The sequence below is a fragment of the Primulina huaijiensis genome, chromosome 7, assembly GCF_012295235.1.
Source record: "Primulina huaijiensis isolate GDHJ02 chromosome 7, ASM1229523v2, whole genome shotgun sequence".
Lineage (NCBI taxonomy): Eukaryota > Viridiplantae > Streptophyta > Magnoliopsida > Lamiales > Gesneriaceae > Primulina > Primulina huaijiensis.
In genome coordinates this window covers 20139160-20154422 of record NC_133312.1, presented here as the reverse complement: position 1 = coordinate 20154422, position 15263 = coordinate 20139160, and the positions used below count along the sequence as shown (strand labels likewise).

The 15263-nt window shown below is 34.2% G+C and overlaps 1 protein-coding gene and 1 pseudogene across 1 annotated transcript; both read left to right on the top strand.

The window, feature by feature from the left end:
• Positions 1–770: 770 nt before the first annotated feature.
• Positions 771–7782, top strand: LOC140981677 (uncharacterized; annotated as a pseudogene).
• A 2789-nt stretch (positions 7783–10571) lies between these two features.
• LOC140980144 (F-box/kelch-repeat protein At3g06240-like) lies at positions 10572–12715 on the top strand. The gene has a single exon (XM_073445838.1). The coding sequence runs from the start codon at positions 10631–10633 to the stop codon at positions 11765–11767; it is 1137 nt and encodes a 378-aa protein (XP_073301939.1). The 5' UTR covers positions 10572–10630; the 3' UTR covers positions 11768–12715.
• The last annotated feature ends 2548 nt before the right edge of the window (positions 12716–15263 follow it).

Genomic DNA, 15263 nt, shown 5'->3' with positions numbered 1-15263 from the left:
GGAGAAAATTGCAGCAGAATGGCTCAACATATTGGCCAAGGAATAGTGGCCATTAATCCCACATATTATAATTTCCCTAAGATGGATGCAACTTATCGAGAAGATTGCAGCAGAATGGCTCAACATATTGGCCAAGGAATAGTGGCCATTGATCCTACTGATTATAATTTCCCTAAGATGGATGCATCTTACGGAGAAGACTACTTCAAAATATTGAATTTTTGAATTCTACGGTTTTCGATTGATCAAGGGTTAATTTTACGGTTTTCAAACTTCATTAATTTTTAGGGTTTCCAAGTTTATCACTACTATTTAGTGAATTGAATTACCACTTTTGATGTATATTGTTTTTGTCAACGACACTATGTATTGAAATTGTAATATATCTATGATTTGTTGTGCAATTCATTCATAAATGTAATATGTGGTAACACTTAGATATGTCTCAAAGAGGACTTTAATTAAGTTGATATGTTGATCTTAAATTTCAATGAAGTGTACTAAATTTTCAGATCTTTTTTTAATATCTTATACTAATGGAATTAATCGATTTAAGAGACGGAAGAAACACGACACCCTTTGAGGAAAAAAATTAAATTATAGATGAGAAATATATGTATAAATAATCTATATTCTTTTGCTATAAGATTTCTTGAACAGTTTTTGCTTTATTGACAATGAATGAGTAGATCTTTGCTCGTCGAGTTTGAGGAGCTTCAACATTTGATGCCTTTATTTTATTCCAGCTGAGTTATATAACAATAGGGTCGATGACTCCTAGTACATATTTCACTAAAGTCCTAAGTTTAGGTTCAGATTTTGGATTCGAGTCTCAACCGCAACAATTATCTTCGCCAACAAAAAAAAGCAATAATAGGGGTTGTGTTTTGTCATCCTAGAGTCTGGCATTAGGAAATGCCCTCGTAAATTTTTTAAGATCATCTTCAAATCATACCTCAAAAAAGTATAAAAAACTGGAAAATTTTTGCTACATGACTCGATGATATTTGGTCTGTATATAAACTTGACGGGGTAGTGAACAAAATGACATTGATCAAACATTTTTTTAAAAAAATGACATTCCCAAATGTATTTGAAAAAATTCAAATATATCTGAAGATGATTATTTTTCAAAATAGAATTTTGACCAAGGTTATTTCCTTAAATTTCTCTGAACACAACTTTATTGATAATTTGGTAGTACTACGTTTAAGAAAACACAAAAGAAGAAAAGTACTGGGCCTTTAAAGTAATTTACCAAATATGAGGGCCACAAGCGTGCAGTTGTAGCCATTGTTCGGAATGTGAATGCATATGGGCAGAAAGAAGGACCTATTAGATGGCAAGAGAGGAAGAAGCCAAGAGGCAAATGTATTTGATGAGTACTGAGAAGCAAGTGAGATTGGACTTATGAGCGCTAGATGAGAGGGTTTATGTATCAAGACCATCGAGAACTAGGCAACTGAAGAACCCAAAACTTAGAATGAAGGTTTCAGTTTCATATGGTTTGGATAACCTTGATATCCCAAATTAGGAAAAGACTGAGAAACGTGTGAAAAAGAGCAAGAGGAAGCATAAGTCTAATAATGACAGAAGGATTCGGTGTTCGAATATGATAGTGAATCATCATTAGTTACTGGGTCAGATGATTCTGCAGGGGATAATGAGTCAAGTTATAGCTCATCAACTGAGAGGAAGAGAGGATGAGAAGGCGGAAGAACAAGAAGAAGAAACAACGAAAGAGAAGGCATACGAGGTATAGCTCCTCGCCGGAGTCCTCTGAGTCATACTCAAATACAGACACTACAAGAAATTTCCTAATCAACAACACACATACGACAACGGTTTTCTAAAAACTGTTGTCTTTTAGCGTTTTTTTGGGCTCAAAGACAACGGTTTTTAGGGTCAAAGACAACGGTTCATTAACGTGTTTTTTTGGACAATCGACCACTGTTTTAGAAACTCGTTGTCAATTTAAACTGTTGCTATATTTAGCGACGGTTTTCAAATTAGCGACGATTTTAAGCAAAATTGTCGCAATATTGAAATATATAGCGACAGTTTTCAACAAAACAGTCGCAATTTTAAAATTAGCGACGGTTTTGATTAAACTGTCGCTATAAATAACCGTCGTAATTTTTAAATTAGCGACAATTTAATAATAATTGTCGCTATTGACTAACCGTCGCAAATAGCGATGGTTTAAAATATTATCGGTTTACCAAAAATCGTCGCAAATTGACTAAAAATATCGGCAGTCCATTTTCCTCCACACCACTTCACAACACTTAAAATTTTCTCTCATACACAATTTTAGTTTCGATTTTGGGTATTTTTTTCGCTTCAATTTTTTGTAAATTTTTAGTTAAGATCATGAATATTGTTAACATAGTCAGATTGTAAGTCTTTTTTAGATTTATTAAATTAATAAAACTAGTTTTCCAATGGTCTAAACCTATATTACTCTGATATCTTCCCAACAATAAATGCAATGTCGGATCTAGTACAAATTTGAGTATACATCAAGCTTCAAACATCATAAGCATATAGAATGTTTCTCATTTGTTCTCGCTCTTGATCATTCTTTGGGCATTGTCTTAAATTGAACTTATATCCTTTCACAACGAGAGCTAGACATGATGAACAATTTTTCATCCGATATCTCTCTAAAACTTGTTGATATAGTTTTTCTTCAGATAGACCTAGAATACCTCGAATTCGGTCTCTATGTATCTTAATGCCGATGACATAAGTTGCATCATCCATATCTTTCATATCAAAGTTTTTAGAGAGAAATTGTTTCATCACATATAACAAACAATTTTCATTGGTTGCAAATAATATATCATCCACATATAGAATAAAGAAACAAATCTTACTCTCGCTGACATTCTGGTATATATATCAATCCATGATGTTCTCTACAAATCCGAATGAAGAGATAACATCATGAAATTTCAAGAAACATTGATGGGAAGCTTGTTTCATCCCATATATAGATTTCTTAAGCTTACATACCAAGTGCTCACAATTACTAGAGAAGAATCCTTCAAGTTGTTTCATATAAACATCTTCCTCTAATTCTTCGTTGAGAAAAGACATTTTCACATCCATTTGTTGTAAATCTAAGTCAAAATGTGCAACTAATGATATGGGAAAAATAATTCTCAGATACAGGAGAAAAAGTCTCCTTATAGTCGATTCCTTCATGCTGAGTGAATCCTCACTAATAAAAAAAAGGCAAAAATCCGTTGTCGTAGCCATTTAAAAACTGTTGTAACTGAGGGTGTTGTTGAAAGTCCGTTCAACGACAACGATTTTTATCCGTTGTGGAAGATCAAATTTGCGACGATTTTTAAAACCGTCACAAATAAACATAGCGACGGTCGTTATTTCTACCCGTCGCTAATTTTAAATTAACGACGGTTATATTAAATGTCGCTAGTTAAATCAGCGACAGTTATATAAACCGTCGCTAATTTAAAATTAGCGAAGGTAGCAATCACGACCGTCGCTATTTTTAGCGACGGTCATCTTTCAAGAGTTCCGTCGCTAATTTGTTTCGAAAAATAAAAAAAATACTTTTAATAATTTAATAAATCTAAAAGAAACTAATAATCCAAACTAAAATCGTGTAAAAGAAAAAAATTTTAAGTGTTGTGAAGTAGTAAAATCGTGTAAAAGAGAAAAATTTTAAGTGTTATAAAGTGGTTAGAAAAATTTTACGTGTTGTGTGAAAGTGATAAAATTGTGTAAGATAAAAAAATTTTAAGCGTTGTGTGAAGTGATGAAATGGTGTAAGAGAGAAAAATTTTAAGTGTTATGAAGTGGTGAAAAAAATTTTAAGTGTTGTGTGAAATGATAAAATGGTGTAAAAGAGAAAAATTTTAAGTTTTGTGGACGAAAATGGAGATATTTATAGACAGTTTGCGACGGGTTTTGGTTAAACCGTCGCTATTAGCGACGGTAAATGATAAATCGTTGCCTATTTTTATTTGGAAACGGTTTGGATTTAAACTGTCGCTAAAAGTAGCGACGGTTTTAAAACAATGTCGCTAAATTTAGCGACGGTTAATTCAAAACCGTCGCTAATTTAAAAGTAGCGACAGTTTTGACAAACCTGTCACTAAATTAGCGACGGTTAATTTAAATAACCGTCGCTATATATCGCAACGTTTTCCAAAACCGTTGTTGTTTGTCAAAAACACCACGCTAAAATTAGCGACGGTTATGTTAAAACCGTCGCTAAATATTGCAACGTTTGCCAAAACCGTTGTTGTTTATCAAAAAAACCACGCTAAAATTAGCGACGATTATTTCAAAACCGTCGCTAATTTAACGTAGCGACGGTTTTTGAAACCATCGCTAATTATTGCAACGTTTTCCAAAACCGTTGTTGTTTGTCCAAAAAACACGCTAAAATTAGCGACGGTTATTTTAAAACCGTCGCGAATTTAAACGGAGCGACGGTTTATGAATTAACCATCGCTAAATATTGCAACGTTTTCCAAAACCGTTGTTGTTTGTCCAAAAAACACGCTAATCGACAACAGTTCATAGAACCGTTGTCGTTAACCCAAAAAAAGCGCTCAAAGGCAACGGTTCTATAGAACCGTTGTCTTTGATCCCAAAAACCGTTGTCTTTGGGGGGTCAAAGACAACAGTTTTTAAAAACCGTTGTCTTTGATGCCCGCCAAAAGACAACGGTTTTCGATAAAACCGTTGTTAAAAAACATACGACAACGGTTTTTGTGAAAAACCGTTGTCGTATGTGCGTTGTTGTATGCAGAATTTCTTGTAGTGCCTTTAGCTACGAGTCTTGCTTTATATCTTTCAATGTTGTTTGGTGAGTCTTTCTTTATTTTGAAAACTCATTTACATCAAATGACTTTTATACCATTAGGCAACTGAACAAGATTCCGGACTCCATTAAATGCTATAGAATTCATCTCTTTTTTCACAACATTAAACCATATTTTTGACTCGTTACAACTCATGGCTTGTAAAAAAATTTCAAGATCATTTTCGGCTCTAAGGTTAAAGTCCGATTCTTGTAAATATACAACATAATCACTAGATATAGTTGATCTTATTCTAGTAGATCTCTTTAAGTTGTTTGGTTGATCAATAATTTTTTGTTGGACTTCATAATGATTTTGATCTCGAAGTATATTTTGTTAATATGAAAAATAATTAGCCTATAAAGCTACATCTTGTAGATATTGTTAACAAAATGATAGTAAATTGACATATGACAATATGAGCTAACCTTAACCCAAAACTTTTCGAAAAGGTTAAAAGTCAGATTACGAGAAAATATTTTCATTTGTCATAGATGTATGGACAAACAATTATATACAAAGAAAAATCCACGAAGAATTTGAAGTATCAAATGGAATTAGATTTTATCTCAAGATTATCTTTTCAATACAATAACAAAAGTCATTATGAGGATTAAGATAATTTGGCCACCTGTGATTAATTCACATTAATAGACACTCTTGAAGAATTTTAATAAAAATGTCAAGTAATTTAAATACAAATATAAGATGAAAAATATGAAATTTTATTTTGATATATGAATTTGATATTTTCCAGAAAGAATATATATTAATTGGTCATAATACACAACAAAGAAAATATTTCTATATGGATATATTACATCCGTTAATGGTTGTTTAATGATGCTCCAAAGATTTTTGCTCCTAAAGCATGATATATAATATTCAATTGAAGATAATGTAACATATCTTTTCATAAGGGTATTACCTATATCAAATTTTGAGAAAGTAGCATGCAAGATTGAACAACTACTTAAAGATTTCGAGCGATGCTTGCAACGGGGGAGAGTAGTTCATATTTTACTCTTTATTACTTGTTTATGAATTTTTCCAAGCGGTTTTTCATAACAAGCTGGTTTTAATGAGGCGATTAGTAAGAATTAAGGATGTCGTACTCTTTTTCTTTTATTGGGTTTTTGTACTCTTTTCCTTTTATTGTGTTTTTGTCTTATTGGGTTTTTCTTAGTAAAATTTTAACGAAGCGCATCCATCGTGAAGAGAAGATAAATGAGAAATACATATTGTTGTACTTTTTTTCTTTTGCTCAAGCTTTTCCTACTGGATTTTATTGTTAAATTTTTAATGAGGCAACACCTGACTTTGTATGAAGTTTTGAAGCAACTATATTGCCAAATGAAATATTCAACGAAGTGATTGTTGTGTAGATAAAAATATTTAAGAGCACCTCCAATGGAAGGTTCATGGCATAAGGTTTATAAAATAAACCATACCAAACAAAAAATCTTGCATTGAGAATTGTAGGTTCAAAGTTTATAGGATAAACAGGCTCCATGGTTTTAAACCATGTTTATTGTGTGGGTCCCACCACAATATAAAAAGTTGTGCCAAAATTTTGTTTTTTTATTATTTCTTTAGTTTGATATATGGCCCACACAAACTCATATAATTGTTCATTCCTTTTTGCATGCATTTCGATTCTTTTTTTTTTTGCATAAATTTTTTTATTTCATTTAAAAATAATAATTATTCCATTTTTGGCTATAAATAGGCATAGTCTCATTCTCTACCCAACACTATCATTTTTCTTTCAATTTACACCATTACATTTTTTTTCTTGCTATCCATAGATGGATAAAAATTACCATCAACATTGGATGAATTTGTTGGGTTCTTCCAATTCACAAGATAATTCATCTTCGGACAATCCAAATATTCGCCCTCATAATTTTCAATATTCCCCAAATTCACCAATGAATCTGAATAATAGCCAGGGAGCTCCGGTTTTAATGTACCCACCGGAATTTTTTCAATATCCTTTCATGCCACCACCTCCTTATGGAATTCCTCCTCCTATAGCGGCGGGTTTTGGTTCAGACGAATCAAGAAGGACTAGTACAGAGAGAACTGGCACAGAGAAAAAGAATCCATGACGCTTACTTCTGTACCCAGATCTCATTTGCCACCACATTCATTGCCAGTTGGACTCGAGAATATTATCCTTGATAAGGACACAGATTCAGGCAATGAGGACCATGCACCACAACCAAAAAAGGTTTCTTGGTCCCTTGGAGAAAAGAAGGTCCTAGCAATGTCATGGGTCTGCATCAGCACTGATCCTAAAATTGGTAATTCTAAGAAGATGGAACAAATGTGGGCTAGGATCGCAGTGGAGTACAACAAAAATCGACCTGCCAAAACTATTGAGACACGATGGCAACCACTGAAATCACATTTCTACTATATGCAAAAAATGACGTCGTTGTTTAATGGAATATACAATAAAGTACATAGTCAATGGGGAAGTGGTTGCAACGACGATGATATACTTGTAAAGGCGCATGAAGAGTGGATGACTGAGCCAAAGAACAAAAACAAACAGAAGTTTGCTCCACAATCAATCGATCATCGCGGAATGAAGAAGAAAAAAACTTCTGCTTCAGGGGAATACACGTCCTCTTCAAATCCAGAGATGAGTGTTGACGAAGATGAAGAGCGAAGTTGCAGTCGACCAATTGGGAAAAAAGCGGCAAAAAGAAAGGGAAAAAACAAATTAGCAGCATACGAAGAGTTGAAAGAAAGCATTGACAAAAATATGGAGGAATTTACTGCCTGCACGCAACAAAAATTGGAGGAAATCAGATCTCACAACCGAACACGTGAATATCAAATCCTTATGAAAGCTACTACTGCAATGACACAAGAGCAACTTCGTATTCACGTTCATATGTGTGACGAAATTAAAAATAAATTGGGCATTTAGTAGTTGTTTAATTTTTGTTACCTTGTTTTTTACTTCTTATCTTCTTGTATTTTTTTGTTTTTTTTATGTGGTTGTATTGTGTTGTTGTTTGTGCTTTTTATTTGTTGTTTGTGCTTTAAATTTGCTCGTGCCTTCTTGTTGTTTGTACTTTTTATTTTTAAATAATGTAATGTTATGTTCTAAATTATTGTCTTTGCTTTTTATTTGTTGTTTGTGCTTTTATCGGATTACAATCTCCGAGTTGGTTATAGCTGTTGTTTGTTCAAAGAAAGCAATTCGAATCTGACATTGATTTGTCACACAATACTTTACTTTGCGTAAAAAAAAGCATCCGATGATGAAATTAATATAATATAATAATTAAAATCCCATAGCTTTTTTATCGGATTACAATCTCCTAGTTGGTTACAGATGTTTTTTGTTCAGAGAAATAAATCCGAATCTGACATTGATTTGCCACACAATACTTTACTTTTTCATATAAAAAGGCATCCGATGCTGAAAATATAATATTTATTGATGTTGAGGACTACAATAGGTAGATATTAAAGAATAGGCTATATACTTTACTTTATCATAAAAAAAAAGCATCTGATGCTGAAATATATTATTTATTGATGTTGAGGACAACAATATATAGACATTAAAGAATAGTCTATATAATCAAGGGCATACTTCACATCCTTATACTACAAAACATTGATACATTCGTATATGGAAAATATGTCCACAGATCACAACTCATTCTCTACCACCGATAGGGATGATGACTTCTTTGAAGTGGCGATGAATGATGACAAAGATGAACAAATGATGAAAATGATACTCCAGCAACAACACATGCTTCTCGGGGCAGCACAAAGTTCTTTTGGTGGATCGAAGAGGAGAAAATATGTGGAACGGGACCGCGCAGCTACACACGCCCGTCTTGTGAATGATTACTTCACAGAACAACCGGTATGGAGCAACAAAGTATTTCGTCGACGTTTTCGGATGCAACGAGAGTTATTCTTGCGCATAGTCAATGAATTGGAAAGTCATGATGAATACTTTCACTGGAGAGTCGATGCAACGTCAACAAAAGGTTTTTCACCACTTCAAAAATGCACAGTTGCTATTCGTCAACTGGCATACGGAGGCCCTGCAGATCATATGATGAGTACTTACGGGTTGCTAAAACAACGGCCATCGATTGCTTGTTAAACTTTTGTCGATGTGTGATTGAAATATTTGGTGAGCGATACCTTTGAAGGCCCAGTGCTGATGATAAAAAACATTTGGTTGAAATGCACCTGCAGAGACACGGATTCCCCGGTGATGGGTAGCCTTGATTGCGTGCATTGGGAGTGGAAAAACTGCCCGGTCGCTTGGAAAGGTCAGTTTACATGAGGTGACCATGGAGTCCCTACAATCATGCTTGAGGCGGTCGCGTCTGCAGACTTGTGGATTTGGCATGCTTTTATTGGTGTTGCAGGATCAAATAATGATATCAACGTACTTAACCAATCACCTTTGTTCAACGATGTGCTGCAAGGAAATGCACCCGAGATAAATTTCACGGTAAATGGCACACAATATATATACACAAGGATACTACTTAACAGATGGAATCTATCCGGAGTGGGCAGCTTTTGTCAAGAGCTTCGCGTGCCCTCAGGACCCTAAAAGAAAGAAGTTTAAAGAAATGCAGGAGGCTGCACGATAGGATGTCGAGCGGGCATTCGGGGTTCTACAATCTCGTTGGGCAATAATCAGATGTCCAGGGAGATTTTGGTATAAGAATAACTTGAAAGATATCATGTATACATGTATTATTTTGCATAACATGATAAATGAGGATGAGGGAGATACATCACCCAATTGGTCGGATGAGCACGTCGATGATACGTCTCCAGAGATAATCCATGGTGCGATTGGAGAATTTAATGAATACATCAAGAGAAATTGCAATCTACGTGATAGGGAAATACATCATCAACTTCGAGCTGACTTGGTTGAACACATATGGGCAAGTTACGTCAACAATTAATTGTCTTTTATATTTTATTTTGTGAATTTTTTGTACTTATTTTTATTGAAGTTCTCAATAAAATTTCGATGATGTTTTTATTTTATTTTTTTTTTATAAATTTTTCAAATTTGCTAAATTATAAAAAAAAATGTATGATTAATTAAATAATTTTGAAAATTAAATTGATTAGTATAAATATATTTGACTGTGAAAGTAAAAAATAAAGGTAGTAAATTAAAATGAGTTGATGAATGTGTGATTTGATAGTGGGGTCTACAAAAATTGTGTTTTTGGGTTTATGATTTGGGTGGAAAGGTTTAAAAATAATGAGGTTTTTAACTTCAGTGATGTGACACAGAATAAACCTGGTGATGAGGTTTATGACTGGAGATGCCCTAATGGAGAGTGTTATGATATGACTTTAGATGATTACATAGATAGATTTTCTATTAAGATAGATATCTCAATTTTTCTGTCTACATAGATTTGCATTCTATCATCGCATCAAGTCATTTTTGTAACTCACTTTTCTCTCTCCTCTTATTAGTTTTATAACAAAAATTCTATGGTGGTAAATTCAAAAAGATCTATATTATCCACAAATTTAAATTTGTTTCTTCTTATCATAAACATAAAAAATAATTAAATCATGTTGTTTAAATAATTATTCTGATTACTTTTCAAAAAATATCTTATAAAAATAATCCATAAAATTTTTTATTTAGTTATTTGTTTGCATAGAACCTCCTCACTTGTAGATTAGCTCAAAAATTTTGAAATCACTTTACTCCCGGATATATTCAGATTTGATGCTGCTTTCACACTCAAAAAATTACGATGCAGAGCATGAGTACTCACATAAAATCTCCAACTCATAATGAATCCGGCGAAGAAAACTTTGATCTTCCTGAAGAAATCATTATAGACATCCTTTTGAGACTCCCAGTTAAATCTATCTTGAAGTTCAGGTGCGTTTCCAAATCATGGCTGTCTTTAATTTCTAGCCAACTGTTTATTGAAACCCATGTCAGAGTTTCGACGGAGAACTCAAAGTTGAACGGCCACAAATTAATATTTACCGTTCCTTATTCTACATCTGATTCCGACCAGATGCAATGTTCAGTACGCTCATTGTTGTGCGAACAACCCTTGACTGATGCATTAAATATTGATTATCCTATGAAACATCCACCCATGCATGTTTGGATGGTAGGCTCTTGTAATGGGTTGATATGCATAGCCGAGAATATAAAAGATTTGTTCTTGTGGAACCCATCTATTAGGAAAACAAAGAGGGTACCCTCTATGGATCTGGACCAGAACATATATAATTACGTAGCATATGGATTTGGTTTTGATGACGACGATTACAAAATCGTGGGAATTTTCTCTGTGTCTGAAGAGAGGCGTTACAAGTATATCATGATGGTTTATGGTCTGAGAAGCGATTCTTGGAAGAGAGTCGGGGAGTTAGAGGGTGGCATTCCATTACCAAACTCCATTAAGTTTGCCAGTGGTAAGCTTCATTGGTGGGCGGCACCTGACATAGACACACATTCTAAGAGGGATATTGTTTGTTTGGCTTTAAAGAGTGGGATATATGGAAAAGTGGAGCAACCGGATTATGAGAAAGATTACGTGAATCGCACATTGGGCGTGCTAGGAGGATGCATTTGTGTTCTTGGTGACGATTCAGACGATAACATTGATTTGTGGATTTTGAAGGAGTATGGTGTGAGAGGGTCTTGGAGTAAAGTTTCCCATTTTCCTTGCATCCAGTCATTTTCCTTGTTGTTGAAACCGCTATGCTTGCTACCGAATGGAGAAATTTTATTGGTCAATGGAAGCAGTTTTATTGTTTGCAACCCAAGATATAGTTCCTTCACGGTTCTGAAGTCAATGAAGTTGCAGGGTAGATTCTTTGATGTGGATATCTTTGTTGAAAGTTTAGTTTCACCTGGTGCCGAACGATGAATGGAGAGGACAACATCAGTTTACCTCACTTCATTTTCATTGAAATCGAGATTTGAAAAACTGCAACATTCATCAAGTAATCTGTTTATTTACCTTTTGTTTTCATATGTGACTGTTAAATGAACATATAAAATCCCTTCTTCCCAGGTTTGATCATCGTAGATTCTCCGACTTAATTAGCAGCAATTTCCTTCGGTTCATAGTTGTTTTTGGGGGACATACAAGAGAACAAGTTAATGTTAAATTTATTATATTTGTTTGGTTCTATATTTTTTAACCAAATATTCTCTCGCAACTAAAGAATCGTCTTTGATGGGAAAAGACAGATTATAAAATCAAAATGTAGAGTAGCATGTGAATGTGCATTAATGTTAAACAACAGCTGAGAAGGGAACAAGAAACCTCATTAATCAAGATTCCAGCAACAGATTGCATCAAAAGCTTGTTTAGTTTAGATTTTGAACAAGTCGAACTCCTATAAAATCTTCGGATGCTCGTCGATCAAGAGGCTGCTTGGCTCAAGGCGAGGAAAATGAAGGGAACACATAAGATTCCTTCTTCTTGGATTCGATGGATTCTTTCGTTTAATGCCAACAATTTGATTGAGCTTTTAGTCCTGCGACAATGTTGTTTGGACAGCTTTCACGCCTCCAAACCCATAGGAAAAGCTTTACAATGAAGAGCAAGAGTCGCAGAAAATCACCAAGACGAAGAAAATCCAGAGAACTTCGAACTCTACCTCACGAAGAAAGCTTCAACATTCCTGGAGATATCCTTGTAGAAATCCTTTCGAGACTTCCGGTTAAATCTCTCTTGAAATTCAGGTGTGTTTCCAAATCATGGCTTTGCTTAATCTCTTGTCCGCAATTCATTAAGACCCACACCAGAGTTTCAATGGAAAATTCAAAGTTGAGCGGTCACAGAGTCATTTTCGCCTGTTCTTACCCTCAATACTGTTAGCCAAGTTCGAGAAGATCGGATCACAAAAATTAATTTCTTGTAATTTCAATCATCTCTACTTTCACATGATCGATTGTTCTACGTATTTAACACGAATTAATTAATTACAACACACAGAAATTAGAGATTAACTTTGAAGCGTGTTTTCGATCTTTCTCTGCACTAGATCTACGCTCCAAACCTCCAAGCCTTTTCCGGTGTTCTCTCAAACTCTAAACGTAGGATTGTGTGTGGTCACTTGTTACAATATCACATATATATAATATATTTGTGATATCTTGTAACGTAAAAGATAATGATGATATCTTTTAAAATATAAATTTAAATGGACAGAATATATTATACCATATCTAGAAGATTTAGATGATAAACTTCCATGCAATATAATAGTCCAGATAAATTTATCCCACATATACCATAAATTATAACTCATATAATTCATCCGAGTTTATATTAGAGTCACCAGAGAGACCTGGTCGGATTCAATTAAATTAAGCTCCAATACATTAATTTGATCCAATCAACTCATGATTAATCAAAATAATTTATTAATCTTATTCTACTCCACTAAAAGAATAAGATTGTACTCTCAAATTAATTGATATTACTGAAGCACAAAATCAATAATAATATCATCTGATTTATCGACCCAACATATCACCCCTGTCGATCAATTAGAACATCTAAAACAGGGTATCATGACCATATAACCCATATCAGATATTCATAGCTTCTCAACCCTCATCTTCTCTTTGACAGGCCCATGTGATCACATCACATAATTAATTAAACAAGAATGTTGAATTACTGAGCTCAGATTTTACTATCTTCTAGAAGAACTTGTGAGTTTATGATCATACCTATTGACTAGATGACAGATTCCATATTACGAACATATGTTTTTTGTTATTTCACTTTGATTCCCAAAACATCGAGATATTGACCAATAGTTTGGTTTCACTCATTGATGTATCAAAGAACTTCAAGTTAGTAATCAAAGTTCATTATCCGCTCAAGATTAAGGTGTTATGTACGACAATCTGGTGATTTTGAATTAGTATGGTCAAATCAAATTCAAATCCCACGTGGTCCAGTCCAATACAACAAAATGTATCCCCAATTTTATTACCAAACCAAAGATAGGCTTCAATAAAATTGAGACGATCTTATCAAAATAATTTGTCCTTATTTATTTACCGATCGTGGACAATAAAACTTTGGATTGAATTACAAATTGAATCTTTCTGTGTTTAACGACTTAAACACTCAATTTATAATAATACAATAATCCAATGGACATATGCATTGCTCAAAATAAATTTATTTAAACAAATAAATGAATATTATTTTAATTTCAAAATGTCATTAACATATAACAAAAGTACTCGATGGGCATCATACTATCGAACATTATTTCATTATCCTCCCACTTGCCCTAGAGTAAATGAGTCATGTCTAGTATACCCATATTTTGAATATGTTCCTCAAAAGCTCTAGCAGTTAAGCTTTTGGTGAAAGGATCAGCAAGATTTTCAGCAGATGCTATCTTGCACACTGTCACGTCTCCTCGTTGAACAATATCCCTCACTAGGTGATATTTACGTTCAATGTGTTTTCCACGCTGATGGTTTCTTGGTTCTTTTGCATTTGCCACTGCACCACTGTTATCACAATATAAAGTAACGGCATTTGATGCAGCAGGAACAACCTCAAGGCTTAGCAAAAACTTTTTCCGCCAAACGGTTTCTTTTGCTGCTTCACAAGCCGCTACATACTACGCTTCCATTGTGGAATCAGCAATACATGATTGCTTGATACTCCTCCAAACAACGGCACCACCACCCAATGTGAACACAGATCCTGATGTGGATTTTCGAGAATCTCTATCAGCTTGAAAATCAGAATCAGTATAACCCACAGGTGCCAACTCTGAAGCCGAATAAACCAACATATACCCTCTAGTTCTGCGAAGATACTTGAGAACATGCTTTACAGCAATCCAGTGCTCTGGTCCTGGGTTTGACTGATATCTACTAACAATCCCAACAGCATAACAAATATCTGGTCGAGTGCATAGCATAGCATACATAAGACTTCCTACAGCCGAAGCATAGGGAACTCTTTTCATGTATTCCACTTCACTTGGATTCTTGGGATTGTGATCCTTTGACAAGTGAATTCCATGTCTAAAAGGTGTTTGACCTTTCTTGGAATTTTGCATTGCATACCCCACCAATATTTTATCAATATATGAAGATTGAGATAAAGCAATCCGTTTGTTCTTCCTATCTCGAAGGATTTGGAAACCTAGAACATAAATTGCTTCTCCCAAGTCTTTCATGTCAAACTGTTGAGACAACCAATTTTTGGCAAATTTCATCACCCCTACATTATTCCCAATAAGTAGGATGTCATCCACATATAGCACAAGAAAAATCACCTTGTCATCCAAAATTTTCTTATAGACACAAGGCTCATCAAGATTTTGATCTAAACCATAATCTTTCACAGATTGATCAAATTTGATGTTCCAAGA

Bases quoted from the DNA above. Each gene is read 5' to 3' on its own strand.
- LOC140980144 (XM_073445838.1), top strand. From the start codon at position 10,631: ATGCAGAGCATGAGTACTCACATAAAATCTCCAACTCATAATGAATCC.